This window comes from Trichosurus vulpecula, chromosome 1, assembly GCF_011100635.1.
Source record: "Trichosurus vulpecula isolate mTriVul1 chromosome 1, mTriVul1.pri, whole genome shotgun sequence".
Lineage (NCBI taxonomy): Eukaryota > Metazoa > Chordata > Mammalia > Diprotodontia > Phalangeridae > Trichosurus > Trichosurus vulpecula.
In genome coordinates, this window is record NC_050573.1 from 63,435,287 (window position 1) to 63,453,155 (window position 17,869).

At 37.2% G+C, this 17,869-nt stretch overlaps 1 protein-coding gene across 2 annotated transcripts in view; it reads left to right on the top strand.

Annotated features, from left to right (window-relative positions):
- Positions 1-17,869, top strand: part of EPS15L1 (epidermal growth factor receptor pathway substrate 15 like 1) — a 124,893-nt gene that overhangs the window by 48,929 nt on the left and 58,095 nt on the right. The window contains exons 14-16 of one of the 2 annotated variants that reach the window (XM_036763262.1): positions 8,152-8,313; positions 10,406-10,603; positions 14,566-14,730. In XM_036763262.1, the coding sequence (XP_036619157.1) occupies positions 8,152-8,313; positions 10,406-10,603; positions 14,566-14,730 (525 nt within the window). Of the gene's footprint in view, positions 1-8,151; positions 8,314-10,405; positions 10,604-14,565; positions 14,737-17,869 lie in introns of both variants that reach the window. The other variant, XM_036763253.1, reaches the window with a different exon arrangement.

Sequence of the window (17,869 nt, forward strand, 5' to 3'; positions counted from 1 at the left end):
CATTGGTTCACTTCAAAATGAAGAACAAACCGATAATATATCTCACATATAGCTTGCTTTGCGTATATTTGTTGTCTCCTCCATTAGATTGTGAACTCCTTGAAGTCAAGGACTATCCTTTGCCTCTTTTTGAATCCCCAGGGCTTATATAGCTACAATGTGTCATCTGTATAATGAGAGGATTTGACTCTATGAACCCATGGGATGGGGATCAGGACTGGACCTGTGATTTCATTGGTATAATAAATGCTTAGGTGAAGAAACTCCCTTTACCTGTTCTAGAGCAGAGATGTGAAACTGACTGACTTGACACCTGCAAAAATTCAGACTGAACCACATTTAAATATAATTGGGAAATATTTAATAAAATAGATAAATACAGTACAACATCGATAATGTTAATTGTGGTTTTCCAAGTCACTAAGTGGCCAACAGATCCATTTCTTTTTTTTTTTTTTTAGCAAATAGTATTTTGTTTTTTCCAATTATGTGTAAAGATAGTTTTCAGCATTTATTTTTTATAAAATTTTGAGTTCCAAATTTTTCTCCTCCCTGCCAAAGATGGCAAGCAATCTGTTTTAGATTTACATGTGCAATCATGTTAAACATTTTCACATTATTCAAGTTGTAAAAGAAGAAACAGAACAAGAAGTGGAAATAGCATGCTTTGATATGCATTCAGACTTCATAGTTCTTTCTCTGGATGTGGATAGCATTTTCCATCATGAGTCTTGAAGTCTTGGATTGTTGTATTGCTGAGAAGAGCTAGGTCCATCATAGTTGATCATTGCATGGTGTTGCTATTATTGTGTATAGTGTTCTGGTCCTGCTCGCTTCACTCAGCATCCGTTCATATAAGTCTTGCCAGGTTTTTTTGAAATCTGTTCACTCATTGTTGTGGAACAATAGTATTCCATTACATTCCTATGCCACAACTTGTTCAGCCATTCCCTAACTGATGGGCATCACCTCAATTTCCATTTCTTTGCCACCATAAAAAGAGCTGCTATAAATGTTTTTGTACATGTGGGTCCTTTTCCCTTTTTTATGATCTCTTTGGGATATAGACCTAGTAGTGGTATTGCTACATCAAAGGGTATGTACAGTTTACACATCCATTTTTATTTGAGTTTGACATCACTGGCCTAGAGCAGAAAGCTATTGTGTGTCAGAGATGGAACTTGTACTACCTTGGGCTAGTTCTCTGTTCACTCTGCCATGCTACCTTTCTGGTGTATGGATGTGCTGTTTGCTTGGCCCATGACCATTGGGAAATAGGGATTTGTTGATGTGGAGTGGGAGCTCTGGGTTTCCTCCCAAAGGGATGGAAGTGGGGAAAGGTATAAGTGTCCAGTCAGGGAGGGGCTTTGAGAAGGGACATCATAAGGAATGTTGGGGAGAATGATGCCCTGTTATACCTCCAGCGCTCTTTGTGTTCTGGTTAGCGGATGGTGGGCTGGGGCCTTGTACACTGTAGTCACTTAAATGGACAGTTTATAGTTAATGTTCCACGATCAATTCGGTTACACAAATGAAATCCACTTTTGCTTTATAACTAGTGTAAGACATTAACCTTTAAGTTCTTTTCTTTTTAAGAAGTCAAATTCTTCTTCTAGATTATAGACCTTCTAATCTTTGAAGACCACCAGTACTTTAGACTCTTCCATTACTTTCCTTCTTCCAGACTTAATTTAATCATGGCTTCCAGATTTATGCTTTTAAAACATTCATTATGTTATTGCTCAACCTATAATGTATTTTTTTGAAGTCCCTATAATCATTTTCTCATGTTTATGTTAATACTCCCTAATGTAAAGTTCCTTTTCAGGCAGGCCATTCTTCTCATCGCTATCTTTCACATTCTTCCCGAAACCAATTTTCAGTATCAGATATTATCTGGATCCACAAGTGTTTCTGAAGGTTTTTGACCTGTTTATCATTTACTCATCAATCCTCTTCCTTCTTTTTGGTTAGGGTTCATATTCTATAGCTGTTTTAATGTAATAGGTTCAGTATTTTGATAATATGAGTCTTTGTAAGGGTACTTTTCAATTCTATTATGATTCATTTTTATAGTTTTGAAGGTGCACTTTAAGACTGGTACCGTGTTGGTGTCACTTGCTTTAAATGTGTTCTTACCATTCGTCTTTGATTTCAGAATGCCAGTAATTCTCTTGATATATTTACCACAGGCTTCTCTTTGCTATCTTTATGGTCAGTATACCTTTCTTGGAGTTGACCAGGGTATTTATAGGTATCATCTTTGTCCATTGGTTCCACATGACCTCTGGATTCATTCTCTCTTCATTTCCTTGGTATACATTAGGAACCTTACACTTAAAGAGTCCAAATAACATTTTTTTCTTTGAGGCCAAGCTTGTTCTTTGAAATTCAACAGCGTTCAATTTTTTCTCGTTGTTGTTTTCTTGTTATTATTTTCCTTTACACTGTTGTCATTATATATGTTGATTTCCTGGTTCTGTTTATTTCACTTTGTTTCAGTTCATGGAAACCATCCCCTTCTTTGTATCCATCATAATCGTCCTTTCATATATCAAAATAATATTCTATTCATATTCTTCAACTTGTTTAGCCACTCCCAACTGATGAACTTTGTTTCTAGTTCTTTGCTCTTCCACAAAGTGCTTCTATAAATATTTTTATTTATGTAGGGTCCTCCTGAAGTATAGGCCTAGCCATGGAATCTCAGGGTCAAGGGATATGTACATTTTAGTTCACAGCCTCACCAACAGTCTATTATTATGTCTGTCCATAACCTCTTCAACATCTACCACTTCCCTATGTCATATTTGCCAATTTGCTAAGTGTGAGATGAGACTAAAGAGTTAATTTTGATTTGCATTTGAGAACTGTTTGTTCACATCTTTTATCTCTTATCTTTGGGAAATGGCTTTTTATTTCTGTTAATTGCTTATATTTTTTGCTTTCAGACCTTTATTAGAGATAATTCATAAAAAGTTTTCTTTTCTAAACTGCTGCTTCTCTTAGTAGCCTAGTTGCATTGATTTTGTTCATGAAAAACTTTTCAATGTCATGTAACTGAAATTATCTACTTTATCTTCCATGATTTCTCTAAGGGTGGAACATTTTGTAAAATTTGGATTCAGTCAAAAGGCTGTACTTAAGGATCTAGAAGACCACATGTGGCCTCAAGGCAGCAGGTTCCTCACCCGTGATTCTTATCTATATCTCTTTTTCAGTTAAGAATTTACCCCCAGCCTTAGTTATGAAAGGCATCTGATCTGGTTTTTGTATCTTTTTTTAGCATGACCTTTAATATTCAGGTAAAGTGTGTGTGTGTATATGTATATATGTGTGTGTGTATATGTGTGGGCCTCAGCAGCCCAGCCTGGTGCCACCCCGCGATCCGCAGGGAGGCAGGTGCCTAAGCAAGCTCAAAGACACCCTAGCTTGTTCTTTTGATCTACTTTTCTACTTTTTTAAACCAGTACCAAATAAATTTCATGATTACTGCTGTAACAACAATGCTACTTGATGCTACTGTGGCTGTGTAAGGCCAATAACACCAGCACATAGGAGGGCTGCTAGCACAGGTTCTTTGATCTGCTTTTCTAAGGAAAGCAGCTTTAAGGGGTTTATAATCTCACTTTAATTAAACATACATGTATCATTCACTTAGTTCAGGGGAAAAAGTCAGAGAAAATAGAAACAGAAATTATAAACAGAGCAAAATAGCACAAATCACCAGGCTTTTATCTGTCATACTGCAGAGAAGCTAGAGCTTGTCTAGAGCAGGGCTTCTTAAACTTTTTCTGCTCGTGACCCCCTCAGCACTTTTTTTTTTCTCAGCACTTCTTAAATTGTGGGGCTTGACCTTGTATGGGGTGGTGAAGAAGCGCTGGAGAAGCTAGAGTTAACTATTCTGTTGATCATTATATTAAAAATGCATCAGCTGTTTCTCATTTGATTGCACTTGTGTTTTTATTTTATTATACTTGTTGAGACCATAGAGATAACCAGAAATTTTCTACATTCTTCTTTTACCTCTGGGTATTCTCTCTTGCCTCTGATTTCTTTACTTTGCAAGTCTCCATAGTAACGTTTTTTTTATTGATGTTGAATTATTTGTTTTATTCTTTCTCCTGCACTGATTTCTTTTGATTTTTGTAGTTGCTAATTAAAAAATTTTGGCATTTTTGATATACTTTCCTTCTCCCCCCCCCATTCCTTTCCATATGTTTCTGTATTGTTTTCTTTAATTGGCAATATGCCTTCTCTTTTAATATCTTCAGTAACATCAATAACTTCTTTAGTAGTTCTCTCAAGATACATGGTGATATTTCGTTACCTTACCTCTTAATTTCTTACTGAGGCAGTAGCTGTCGCATATATATGTATATTCGTGTCTTGGAATGTTTTTACAATTCTTTGTCAGATCCTATAGGAGAATATGTTTGCTTGTGATGGTTATAGTGGATACCAACAGATTGCTTCCTCTGTCATTCCTATTTTCTCACTAATTTTCAATCTCTCCCTGTCTACTAGCTGTTTCTCTGATGCCTAGAAATCCTCCCGAGTTTTTTCAGTCGTCAAAAAACCCTCATTTCATCCAGCCATCTATTTTTCTCCTCCCTAAACTCCTTGAGAAGACTATCTGTAATCGGTATCTCTAACTTCCTTTACTTTTCACCCTCTTAATGCAAGTTGAATGAATTTCCAGGCTAACGCATAGCCTAAAGACCACCTTCCTAATGTACAGGTCTGACCAGGTCACTCTGTCAAAAAAATCCCCCATTGCCCATAGAATGAAATGTAAATTTCTTCACCTCCTTCAGGCTTGGCTCATGTGCTGCCTTCTAAAAGAGGTCTGTCCTGAGTACCCCAGTACTTCTGAGGGCCCCATTTCTCTCTAGTGTGCAGCACAATACCTGTGTTGTAATCAGTGAAACAGTTTTGTATTTATTTTGTATAGATCTTGTATTTATGTATCTGCAAGTATATTGTATCCTTACCATAGCTGTGACCTCCTGGTGAATTAGAGACTGTTGTAGAGAAATTGTTCCCTACTTTCATTATGCTTTCTCTTCTCAAACAGTGTTGTCTCCCATATGTAGCATATATTCTCTTCGCATCTTTAAATCCATATTTTCCTTAAAGGCCTAATTCAGGTGTTATCTCTTCCAAATAGCCTTTCCCAATCACTCTAGCTGAGAATGATCTCTACATGCTCAAATTTCTTACAATATCTTATGTAAACTTCATATCCCATTCAGCCATTTACCTAAGCCATCTCATCATTTGCCAAGCTCTCCACTCCTTTGTAGTTACTTACTCTTCATTTGTTTCTGACTCTTTGTGACCCCATGGACCATACTGTCTATTAGGTTTTCTTGGCAAAATACTGGAGTGGTTTGCCATTTCCTTCTCCAGTGGATTAAGGCAAACAGAGATTAAGTTACTTTTCCAGGGTCACATAGCTAGTAAGTATCTGAGGCTGGATTTGAACTCAGATCTTCTTGACTCCAGGACCAGCACTCTATCCACTGAGCCACCTAGCTGCCCTCTTTTATAATGGGGGCTGTTAAATCATGTCTGATTCTGACTGTGGCTCCTTGGTGTTTGAATCCTTTAAAACTGACTGCAAACTGGCTTCATGCGGTAAAGTACGTTGACCTGGAAGCTCTGGATTTTGGTTATGACATTCCTGGCAGTTTTCATTTTGGGTTCTCTTTTGGGAGGTGACTAGTGGAATCTTTTTGTTGAAATAAAATGTCTATGATTTTTTTGGTCGTGATGTTCAGAAAGTCCAATGATTCTTAAATTTTTTCTCCTTGGATCTGTTTTCTAGTTAAGTTTTTTTTGCTATGAGAATATCTTACATTTTCTTCTATTTTTTCAGTCTTCCGACTTTGTTTTAATGTTTCTTATTGTTTCATGGAGTCATTGGCTTTTATTTGGTACATTCTGATTTAGGGAGTTTGTGACTTAGGCAAGGTTTTGTAGCTCTTATGCAACTAAATCAAATGGTTTATTAACCTTTTCCAAGTATTTCTTGCATAGCTCTCATTTCTTTTCCAATTTTTTTCCTCTAGTGTTCTCATTTTATTGACAAACACTTCTAATTCTTTTCAAAAAGACTTTTAAAAAGAACGCAACAAAACTCTTGCTTTGTGTCTTCCAGAATTTCTAGTTGAATTTGTGCCCAAGCTGTATTTTTCTCTGAGGCTTTGCCTATAGATGTTTTAGGGTCATTCTCTTCTTGTGTGTTTGTCTCTTGAGTGTCCCTGCCACCATAATAGCTCATTATGGGGAGGGGGAGGAGTGTTTTTTTGTTTGCTCATTTTTCCAGCTTACTTTTTGATTTCCTACGTGATGTTAAGGTCAGACCCTGTGAATTTCTGGAGTGAAGGTCTGGGCTGATCCTGTTTACTGCTTTTTTGGGGGTACTGAGTATTTTTGTTATTCCAGGATCTCAAGGACAGGCTGAGGATTTGCAGCCTTTCAGTGCTCCCAAAGTAGTTTGACCCAGAGCAGATTCTGATTGCTGCCCCTTCGTTGGGCTTTGGAAGTCCCTTGCCTGGGTTTGGGTGTGAGCAACAGGAGACTGCTTCTGGGCTAATCCCTTCATCAGCCAATTGGTAAGCTTTGTCAGTTCAGAATGACAAAATTGTAGGCTCCCCTTTACTCTAGAATTCCTGCCCTAGTGGATAGATGCTGAAACTGCGACCCCTTTCTGCTGCTGGAATCTGAGCTACACTCTTGCTGCTTGCTTCATAACTTCCTCTTTTCTCAGGTCATGGGTATGTGTTCCTCATTCTACCCTGGATCTGTGACCTGGAACTGAGGAGTGGATGACAAAGCTGTCAGTTGGCACCTGTCCCTGTAGCCCTCTGGTATGGTTCTGGGACCTCCTCTTGCCCTACGGCACAGTCTCTCCCTGGGTGCTGGAGTGCTCCAAGTGTAGCGTGCTCTAGGCCTGACTCTTTTCCGAGTGTCAGCAGATCTCTCTTGTCTCCCTATGCCAATCATGGCTGAACCAGTGACTTGCTGTGAATTTTTCTGAATTTCTTCCTCAGGATTTGGTCTTATGCATTTTTAAGATCTGTCTGGAGGAGCTGTTGTGGAGGAACTCAGTGTACCTGTCTCCTGCTACCCTGCCATCTTAGCTCTGCCTCCTAAGTTCTCTTAATGCCAGTGCCTTCCTCTGAGATTAACTTCTGTCTCTTCTTTCTCTGTTTCGTGTTTACCTGGTTGTTTATATATTCTCTCCTCTCTTGTACTGTGAGTAGAGGCTCTTTTTGCCGTTTTCATATCCCCAGTGCTTAGCACGTAGTAAGTGCTTAATAAATGGTTGTAGAATGCCTAGGAGAGAGGAGAATGAAAGATGGTGTCATCAGCATTATAACACCTGACATTTGTTTAACTTTAAATTTTGTAAAGCATTTTACATATTGCTAACTGACAAAGTAAAAATAGGAAAGAGAGATATGGGGAAGAAACTGTTTCTTCAGATACGTACTAGCTGACTAACTACTGAATGTAGTCTTTCAATCACTCTTTGTTTTTAAATCTTGAGACCTTTGGAAGTAGGTCACTGGAGGAGAAATGATTTTCTAGATTTTGTGTTTTCCTCACCCATGGCTCAGGGATAAAGCAGAATTAAAAAAAAAAACCCTCTGGATAATGGACCAAGTAGGTAACATACATGTATCAGGGGTAGGGAACCTTGTGGCCTTCTAGGTCCAAGTTTTACAGAACAAATCCTTTTATTAAGGGGATTTGTTCTGTGAAGTTTGGATTCAGTCAAAGGGCCGCACTTGAGGACCTAGAGGGCCACATGTGGCCTTGAGGTTACCCTTGATGTAGATCATTTGGTTGACTAAGGAATTTATAAATTTCACAAACATACCACCCGATCTATTATTTTCCTTAACGTTATTATGCTAATTTTTGGGGGCCAGCCTCATCAAATTCTGCTTTTATTAGATCTTTTGTCATAGGATTTCTGTGTTTTTTCTTTGGCTACCAAACTTCCTCCCCTAGTTTTCATGCAGGAGGTTGTGCCCAGGTCATGGAGCCAGTTAGCAAGATGTTCCTATGTAGGTGAGCAAAGAAGCCGTTTCAAACTTTTTCACTCTATAACAGATCAATTTATGATGTTTTCCTTAGGAGTTGCAGAATGATTTAGACAGAGAAACAAGTAATTTGCAAGAATTAGAAGCCCAGAAACAAGATGCTCAAGATCGCCTTGATGAAATGGACCAGCAGAAAGCTAAACTTAAAGATATGCTAAATGATGTAAGGCAAAAATGCCAGGAAGAAACACAGATGGTGAGTGTTGGTTTGCCTTTGAAGTTTTATGTCTCCCTGTTACAGGTTTAACATTGTATTGGACTAGTTAAGCCATCTTATCCTTAGTTATATAGACTACATCCCTAAAGCAAGATCTCTTTGAGAAGGAAAAGTTACACACCAAAAGTAATTGATGTGAAAGTACTCCAATCTTCAGATGTTTCTTTCATCCTGTTGGGGTAGGTATAACCTCCACCAGTACAGATCATAGCCAGTCAGCATCATCTTATCCTGTGGGATTCTTTTCCATATCTTTCCAAAAATCCTTCATAGAAAATCCATCCAGTAATCTTAGGGATACCAGTTCAAGATTGCAGTCTTAATCTTTTATCTCTGATTCTTCTAACATGATCAACTTACATCTTTTTTCTGACATGTATGTCCTTGAAAATGTGTTTAATTGTTGTATACAAGTACTTTATAAATACCTTTCTTAAAGTTTTTTACAGTTATTTTCATTCAAATAAAGATATTTTATTCACATTTACTATCACTGTGCAAGTTTTTATTGCTTTCATTGTCATTTTCTTGTTAAAAAACAAAATCTAAATTCAGGTTTTACATCATCCAGATTTGGGGAGAAAAGTGTAGCTTTTATTCATACAGATGTAGCAAATTAAAAAAAATTCTGCCAACTTTTGTCCCCTCTCAAATCTTTCTTTAAATAGTAACATTTTGTTGTCTGTTCTAGAGTGTAGTGTAGCTTGGTATTCAAGCCTGAACCCTGGCATTCAGTTCAGTTTGATAAGCATTTATTAAGCTCCTGTTACATGCAGAACTCTCTGTGGGCCACTGGAGAGAGAAAATTTAGGTAAGAAAATAGGGATGTACCACAGAAATAGTCATATCCTTTGAACTACTGCCTTATAATTCCATCTCCATTGTTGGGAATATATCATTTAAGTCAAGGGTTCTTAAATTGGGGTTCCTGGACTTAAATAAATACACACACACACACACACACACACACGTAACTATTTTATTAAAATAGATTTCTTTTGTAATCCTGTATATTTCGTTTTATGCATTTAAAAGCATCATCCTGAAAAGGGATCCATAGGTTTTACTGCACTCCCAAAGGGGTCCATGATATAAAAACAAAGTTAAGAATCTCCACTTTTATTATTCAGATCCTATTTGCTACTTACCAACTATGTGACTAGGGACAAATCACTTACCTTCTTTGAGCTTTTGCTTCTTGATTTCTAAAATGCAAATGATACTATCAGTAGTATCTACCTGACCAGGTAGAATGCGGATCCAATGAGATGTCTGTATATGTGTAGGTGTATTTATAAATAAACGTACGTAGAGTGCTTTCTAAGCTTTAAAGTATCATACAAATGTAAATGGTGGATTTATTATTATTTCAGGGGTATTCATGTTATAGTGGTATTAAAAATGATACATTTGAGGAATATAAAGTAATTTGGAAAGCCTGATATCTAGAAGAAAGCAAAACACTGGATAAATCGGTACATGCCAATCGTAGTTCCTATTTTATGGAATCTGAGGCTGGTGAATCTCTTGAGCTCAGGAGTTGTGAGCTGCAATAGACCTAGATTGATTAGCTCTCCACACTAAGTTCAGCATCAGTATGGTGAGCCCTCAAGAGTGGGGGCTACCACATTTCCTGAGGGAATCAGCCCAGGTCAGCAACAGAACAGGTCAAAGCTCTTTGCTGATCAGTAGTGGGATGGAGCCTATGAGCAGCTCTGTATTTTTGGCCCGAGTGAAATAGGGAGACCTAGCCTTTAAAAAAAATACACCAAAAAAGAAAGCAAAAAAAAGAAGAGAAGCATGCACAATGAATACAACTAGATGAAGAGAAAAATATATACACAGATGCAGAGATGCATGAACAGAGGACAGAATGGGATAGTAATAAGCTGCGATGAACACATTTTATGTAAAGATTCATTTTATGGCAGAGTTGTAAATGTGTGTTTATTTTATTGCTTCAAATCTGCATAATTTTAATTCTAGGTTTCAACTCTTGTTCAAATAATATAAAATTATACTTTAAAATAATTTCATTCAGATCTTAGAACTATATTGAAATTTATTTCAGATTTCATCATTGAAAACTCAGATTCAGTCTCAGGAATCGGATTTAAAGTCGCAGGAGGATGACCTGAATAGGGCCAAAACGGAATTGAACCGATTGCAACAAGAAGAAACCCAACTAGAACAGAGCATCCAAGCAGGGAAAGTTCAACTGGAAACAATAATTAAATCTTTGAAATCAACACAAGAAGAAATTAATCAGGTACATTCACATAAATGATGCTTCACTCTCACATAATTGCAAGGTGGTATTTTATGCCAGAAAGAGTTACCATTGACAGCTGATTTTGAATTTATGGCATTGAAGTGTGGTTGAAATAGCCCTGGATTTAGAGTCAAGAGACATAGGATTGAATTTGAGCTCTGCTCCTTAATTAATCATGGAACATTCTTTTAACGTCTTGGTGCCTCAGTTCCCTTATTTGTAATATGGAGATAAAGATACTTATAGTGTCCATCTCATAAGGTGATGAGACTAAATGAGATAATGTGTGTGAAACACTTTATAGACACCAGATTATATAAATGTCAGCTGTCACTCTTGTTACCTGTGTGGCCCTAGGCATTGGTAATAACCGACATTTATGGCTCTGTCTTGAGTCCTCTTCTCTTTTCTCTTTCTGTTCTCTCACTTGGTGATCTCATCAGCTTCCACTCACCTGGACTGTTACAATAGCCTCTTAATTGATTTCCCTACTATAGCTCTATCTCCCTGTAGGCCATTTTTCACGTAACTGCCAAGTGATTTTTGTTTTGTTTTTTTTAAAGAATTTTTTTTTACAACTAACAAGCATTTATTTTTTCCCTCCTATTTCCAAAAAGGAAAAAACAACATAATAAAAGTAGACATAGGCAAAAGTGATTTTTTTAAAAATTTTTACATCTGGCCATGTCATTTCCTTGTTCAAGAAACTTCAGCGGCTCCTCCTCACTTCTAGGACAGGAGAGAGCATTGCCTCCTTTGTTTGACACTTAGAGCAATTCGCAGTCTGGCTCCAGCCTATGTTTCAGCATTATTTTTCTTTGTGTTGCACACGAATACCACGTTCTGGCCATGCTGGTTTACTTACTGTTCACTTTACATGACCTCTATCTCCTGATTCTGCATTTGCACAAGCGGGCCTTACCTCACCGGTAACATTCCCTCCACACCCCCTCCTTCCATCCTCCTCCCATTCCCCCACCCCCATCTGTAGTCTCTAAGGATACCTCACTTCCTTCAGGGTTTTGCTCAACAGAACCAGAAGAACAATTTATATAATAATTGTAAAGACAAGTAACTTTGAAAGGAATTCTGATCAACGCAGTGACCAACCACAGTTCCAGAGACCTGATGATGGAACAGCCTGCCTACTTTTTGATTAAGAGATGATAGAATGACACATTGTGTAGATTGAGACGTATATTTTGAACGTGGCCAATGTGGAATTTGTTTTGCTTTGACTGTATGTATTTGTTATAAAGGTTTTGTTTTGGCTTTTCTTTTTTCCCCAATGGTAAGAAGTGAAAAGGAGGTAAAATAGATTTTTAACTGGGAAAAAAAAACCCCAAAGTTTAACTCAAAGTGCCACCTTCTACATTAAGCCTTTTTTGATCTCTCCAGGTCTTAGTACTCCCACTCCCACTTCATATATTTGTATTTATTTTCCTTGTATGTGGTATGTAAACTGTAAGCTCCTTGAGGGCTGAGATTATTTTGTTTTTCTTTTTATTCCCAGTGCCTAGCATATTTTAGGTGATTAATAAATATTTATTGAATGATGAAGAGATCTGAGAAGTTATCTAGTCTAGTCTTACCCTGATATCATGAAATTCCTTCTACAATATCTGTACCATGGAGTCTTCCAGACATCTTCCTCAGTATCTGTGTTGGGGAGCTTAGCACTTAGTTTGACAGCGTATTCTGTTTCCAGCTATCTCTAATCGTTAGGAAGTTCCTATTTGCATTGACCTTTATGTTTTATTTCTCTCCCTAAAACCCATTAGTCCTAATTCTTCTCTCCATATATTTGTAGAAAAATTCCACTCCCATTTCTTTACCTTTAAAATGAGAGAATATGCACATGACCTTGAGGGAGTGTTTAAGGAATGAATTATCTTAAAACAACTTTCAAATTGAGAAGAGCTACTCTTAGCTATTCACAAAAGGAGATATAGCATAAGAAAGATATGCTTCTTTTGGTTCATTCTGGTCCCATTTTCTGTTTCTGACTATATTGTAAACTTTTTGAAAGAGTGTAGGATGATAGTTCCACTTAGGTAGTTGAGGACACACCTGGCATTTAGTGATGCATGATGCTTAAATTTATTTAAACCTTTTTGAATCTCTTTTATATTTTTAGCCTGTCCCAATGTCTTTTTCCCAGAGGACTGAGCTAGGCTCAGTAGTAGGAGTTACAAGGAGATATATTTTTTGCTTAATGTAAGGAAGAAATTTCTAATAGAATTGTCTGACATTTGAATGGGCTGTCAGTGGAGAGAGAGGGAGTTCCATACTACTGTAAGTATTTAGGCAAAGGCTTAGCCACTTGTCAGATACATTATAGAGGGGATGATTTTTGAATTAGGTAGAGGTTGGACTGCATGTCCTGGTTTAGGATTCCTTTCAGTCCTGATAGTCTATGTTTTAAGGACTTTTCATAGGTAAGTTGGACTAGATTGGATGAACCCAACAATTCTTCCCTCAATGAGATTCCCACTTCATATGGAAGAAGCCTTTTAGCTCTTTGTTCCCTATAAAAAGACTTGTAAAAACATTATTGCTCTTCTCATTCCAAGTAAAAGGTGCACTCAAACTCAGCAATAGTGAGATGATTACTTACTTGGTTCAGTTTTCACTTATATTCAAATTAATTTTTTAGGGTACAGTTGAGCTCAAATAGTCCCAATTCCATTTTCCCCAAGTGATTCTAAGTGACAAAACCTGGTTTCTTCTTTTGTGCTTTATTGTCATGGCATGGAGGTGACTCTGGGTTCTTGAAGGCTGTTCCAGTGGAGTCAAAGCCCTGACTGGTCCTACCAAGCTGGAAAAACTTTGAGAACAGACCTAGTGAGGATTTGTGTGTCTATTGTCCAAGAACCAGCCACACCAAGCACAGTAGGCTCATCACCAGAGGGCTGGCCACCAGGTGATTTTTACTTTTGGCCATAGCTACTCATGTAACTGCCTACTGAGGAATAGAGAAGTTGTGATCTACATCAGTTGAATGAATATGCAGACAGATGAAATCATAGATTCTGAAAGTATTACCTCTTAGTCACAAGTTTTAAAAATTACATGTTTCTGTACCTAGCTTTTCTATGACTTAAAGCTATATTGGGGGTTCACATATATTTATAAATATATATTTAGTTATGTATTATGTAATAATATGTTAATTGCAGAATATATATTTTGCCAACATGAATTAATGTCATTCAGACAGATGTGTTTTATGAAGTAAAAGTTGATTTACTTGTGAATAATTAGTCATTCTAGAATATATACAGCTTTCTACTCCTTTCTGAGATCATTTGGAGGATCTAGGGATTTTTAGCATAGTGCAAAAAGAATGAAGGATGGGGCATGAAAGGTTGTTACATAGAAGAGGGAGCCTACCTAGATTGGCTTGGAGCCATTGAGGAGAATGAGCACCAGTGGGGAGCCACAGGGAGGAAAATTTCAATAGTCTTGATAGAAGAATGGTATCATGAAAGGCATGCTGGATTTGGAGTCAAAGGCCTGAATTCTAATGTGCTACGGTGTGACCTTGGTTAAGCCTCTTAACTGTTTAGGACCTCAGTGCCATTGCCTACAAAATGGGGAGTTAGAATAGATACTCTTGAAAGTCCATTCCATCTCTGTATCTTATTGTCCTCCAAAGAAAACCTAATAGTCAGAGTCATCTAAAAATGGATTGGACAGTCTCCTTTGGTAGTGTCTCTTCATGCAGAGACTCATTGACCACTTGTCAGGGGTATTGTAGAAGGGATTCATACTTCAGGTTGGGATTCAACTGAATAAATTTTGAGGTCCTACCTAGTGCTGGCTAAGATCCTGTGCTTCTTGTCTTTACCTTCCTTATTGTTGGGACATGGATCTGAGTAAGAAAACCTGCAGCCTCTCTCTCACCTGGCCATCTTTGCTGGAGCTTGTATAACAGTGGCCATTTTTCTTTCACGTAGGCAAGAAGTAAGCTTTCTCAACTGCAAGAGTGTCACCAGGAAGCCAACACAAGTATTGAACAGTATAACGAAGCACTGAATGGGATTCCTGGTGACAGCATGACGAACTTAGCTGACCTCAGTGAAGGAGCCGCACAGAAAGAAAAAGGCGGTTTTGGAGCTATGGTAAAGGTTGAATAAAAGTAATAATTAAGATTTACATTTTCCAATGTTAACATCAAACAAGTTTATCAATTTGTAAATCGTGTCTCATTTTGATTTTGTAAAGTGAAGGTTTTTGGTTGTGGTCTTAACTTCCACAGCTCTTGTAACCTAGTTTTCATCACTATATTTGACTTTAGTACTTACTCTGTAGTTATGGGTGAGAATGATATGTAAGAACTATTTTGAAGGAACCTCACTTGCAATGAAAGTATTTGTACAGTGACTTTCACTAAATGTCTGGAGTCCTTCAGTAATGTGTCTGTTTAACATAACCAAAGATGGATCCAAATATTTTCTTTGCTGAGCCTACTGCTGCCATGTTTTCTGTGATAGATACTTTCTTCAGGAGTAGCATCTTCAAAATGAAAGTTTAAGATAAGGTTCAAGGAATATGGCAATCAGACTTTAGTCATAAAAAGAGAAACCCTCCTAAACATGTTCTGTGAGTGAAATAATAACATTCTTCCCCTGTCTATTCACTCATCTGAAAGAATATACCTGGGGGACGGGGTGGATATTATTATTCCACTTACCTGAAATGTTTGTAATGTTTAAGAACTCAGCACTTTATGTTAAACCTCGTGACTGCAGAGCAGGCATCACAGTGTTAGCTATATAGGTGTTTAGTTCCTTGTGTTTACTATTTGGTTCCAAGGATGCTTATTTATATCCAAACAGCATCCTTAGATAACAACTTCCGCCCATTTATTGCAAAGCTTCCAGATATCATTCCTTGGAGGAAATAGAATTTTCTGTTTAATCCACTTACTTTTGTGCTGTTGAAGTGAACAGAATGAAAGCAATTGGTCTGAAAGTGTTGGTGGCTCTTGGCTCTACCATCCTTGTACTTTTTATGCCACATCCTTTTACTTAAATGTTACTACTGACATTCTTTTGGGGCTCTAACTCCTATCCTTTTCTGGCCTCATTTGTTAAGTGGTTCCCTTTTTCTTGTAATAATGCAGGCTTCTCTTCCTAAACATGCTGATGTCTTTATATCAATTTAATTCTTGACATTTTTCCTTGCTGTATAGCTATACAATTTGGTCATACCTATCAACTAGGGAGAATTATCTTTCTCTGGTTCTCTTGCGCAGTGCTTTTTAGTTTTCCTAATTTTCTCTCCAGCTACTGCTTGATGCCCTGACATTCCTTCTGTATTACCTCTTCATTTCATTTATCAGTTAGCTTTCTTCTTATGGAACTTTCAATATGTGATCCAAAGTATCTTTAGTTGCTCCACATGTTTTAAAAGGTCAGTATTTCCTCAAAGAAATCTTTATGTTACAGAGTCTATTAACATTACTTTAAAAATTAAATATTATTAGTTATCTTTGATAAATTACATGAGCCAGAAGTTCAAGTTTTCTACTATTCATTACTTGTTCTATGTATTTTCTTCCAAGTTTTATTTAAAAAATTGCATATTTTGTTTTGTCTAGTATTCTTAACGTTAGGCCTTTGAACTGTGGTAGTTAAATTTTAGTTCCTAATACAGTTCACTTTTAAGTATCATTTCTGCAGTATTTCATAAGATTGGTTTCCTTGGGGAAAAAAATTGGAGTTGACATGGCAATTGGTGTGCTTTGTAACATGGCCAACTTTCTTCCCCACAGATTTTACTTTTCTCATTATTTTTGTTCATCTTTAAAGCATAGCTAAGTTTACATGAAAGTTAACTATCTTGGGAATGTTTATGTCATAAATGTTAAGTAAAAACTGCCAGTTTATGAAAACAAAACAAAACAAAACAAAACCAATAACTATCTTATTGTACAAATACAACTTTAAAAACCTTATTTGTTTGTTTCTGTTTCTTAATAAACATAGTTTGAAAAGGGATTTTTGTTTACTACCAAAAATGATGATTACAACTAATCAGAGGAAAGGCATCTTTTAGTTCTCATTAAGATTTTGCTTCTAAGGGAATAAATAACTGAAGAAACACTTCTACCATTGTCTAAACAAAGTTTAATTTACATTTCCTGAAAGTTGCTATTATCCTGCTGTTTCTTAAATATAAGTAATGTTACCAACTCCAAGGGACAAAGGTTTCTTAAAACATCCTTTTCTCTTATCTGATTACATGCTCCATTGAAATCCTGCTCCTATGCCTCATTGTGGCATTGGGTCCACTGGGGACCCTGGGTCTTTGTTGGCTATGCCAGCAGTACACAAACTCTGGCAGGCCTGCCAAGCTGGAGAGGCTTCAGCCATGAGCCTGGCACTGGACTGTGCCCCTTGTCTGAGGAATGACCTAGACAAGTGCAGAGAGGCTCATCACTGGAAGGGCTGGTCGCATGGATTGTGAGAGATTGCAGAGTTGGCAGAGGTGGAAGGAAGTGACTCTGCTGATGACATCCTAAACCTTTTCCATGATCTGATTCCAAGCAAATTAGTCTCATCTTCTTTGCACCATTCGTTCTGCCCACCAAGTACTTCTGACTGAAAGAAGAAAAATCATTGCAGACTTGAGCTTCACTGAAAACCTTACCCTCCTCTCAAGGACCTGCCTCTCTATCACATCTTAGGCATAGATCTAGCACTCTTCTAGATAAAAGGAAATTTAGTTGATAATGCTTTTGATGACATTTCGGAGTTGTCATATTGCTTTAGAAATACATAACTTTACATCCGTGGTCAGTGAATTTTTTATTTAAGAGAGTTTACTTTTTTCACAGTGGTCAGTCAGTCATCAGTCCTTTTACCTTGCACTTAGGGACCCTCAGAAGGCAGCTCAGTCATTTTTCATTGACAGGTAGACATTGGATGGATTACCTTGATGCATCTATACATTTTTTAAAATGTTATTTTCTAGCTTGCCAACCATCTAAACACTAAACTACACTAATTTTCCTTAGAACTTTTCTATCGAAGGAATCCAAGAATGCTGATTTACATAAGTTACAGTTCCTTGAGAAACATTAGAGATCTGTTACAGAATTCTATCACCTTGTGATCTGAGCACCAAACTGGTGGTTGGTGGTCATAAAATCGTAATCGGTTATCTGTAATTGATGGACAGTGGAGTATTTAAAATAATCCAATGTAAATGTAAAAATAAAATGGAAACGTCTGCCATAAGAAAATGTTTTCATTC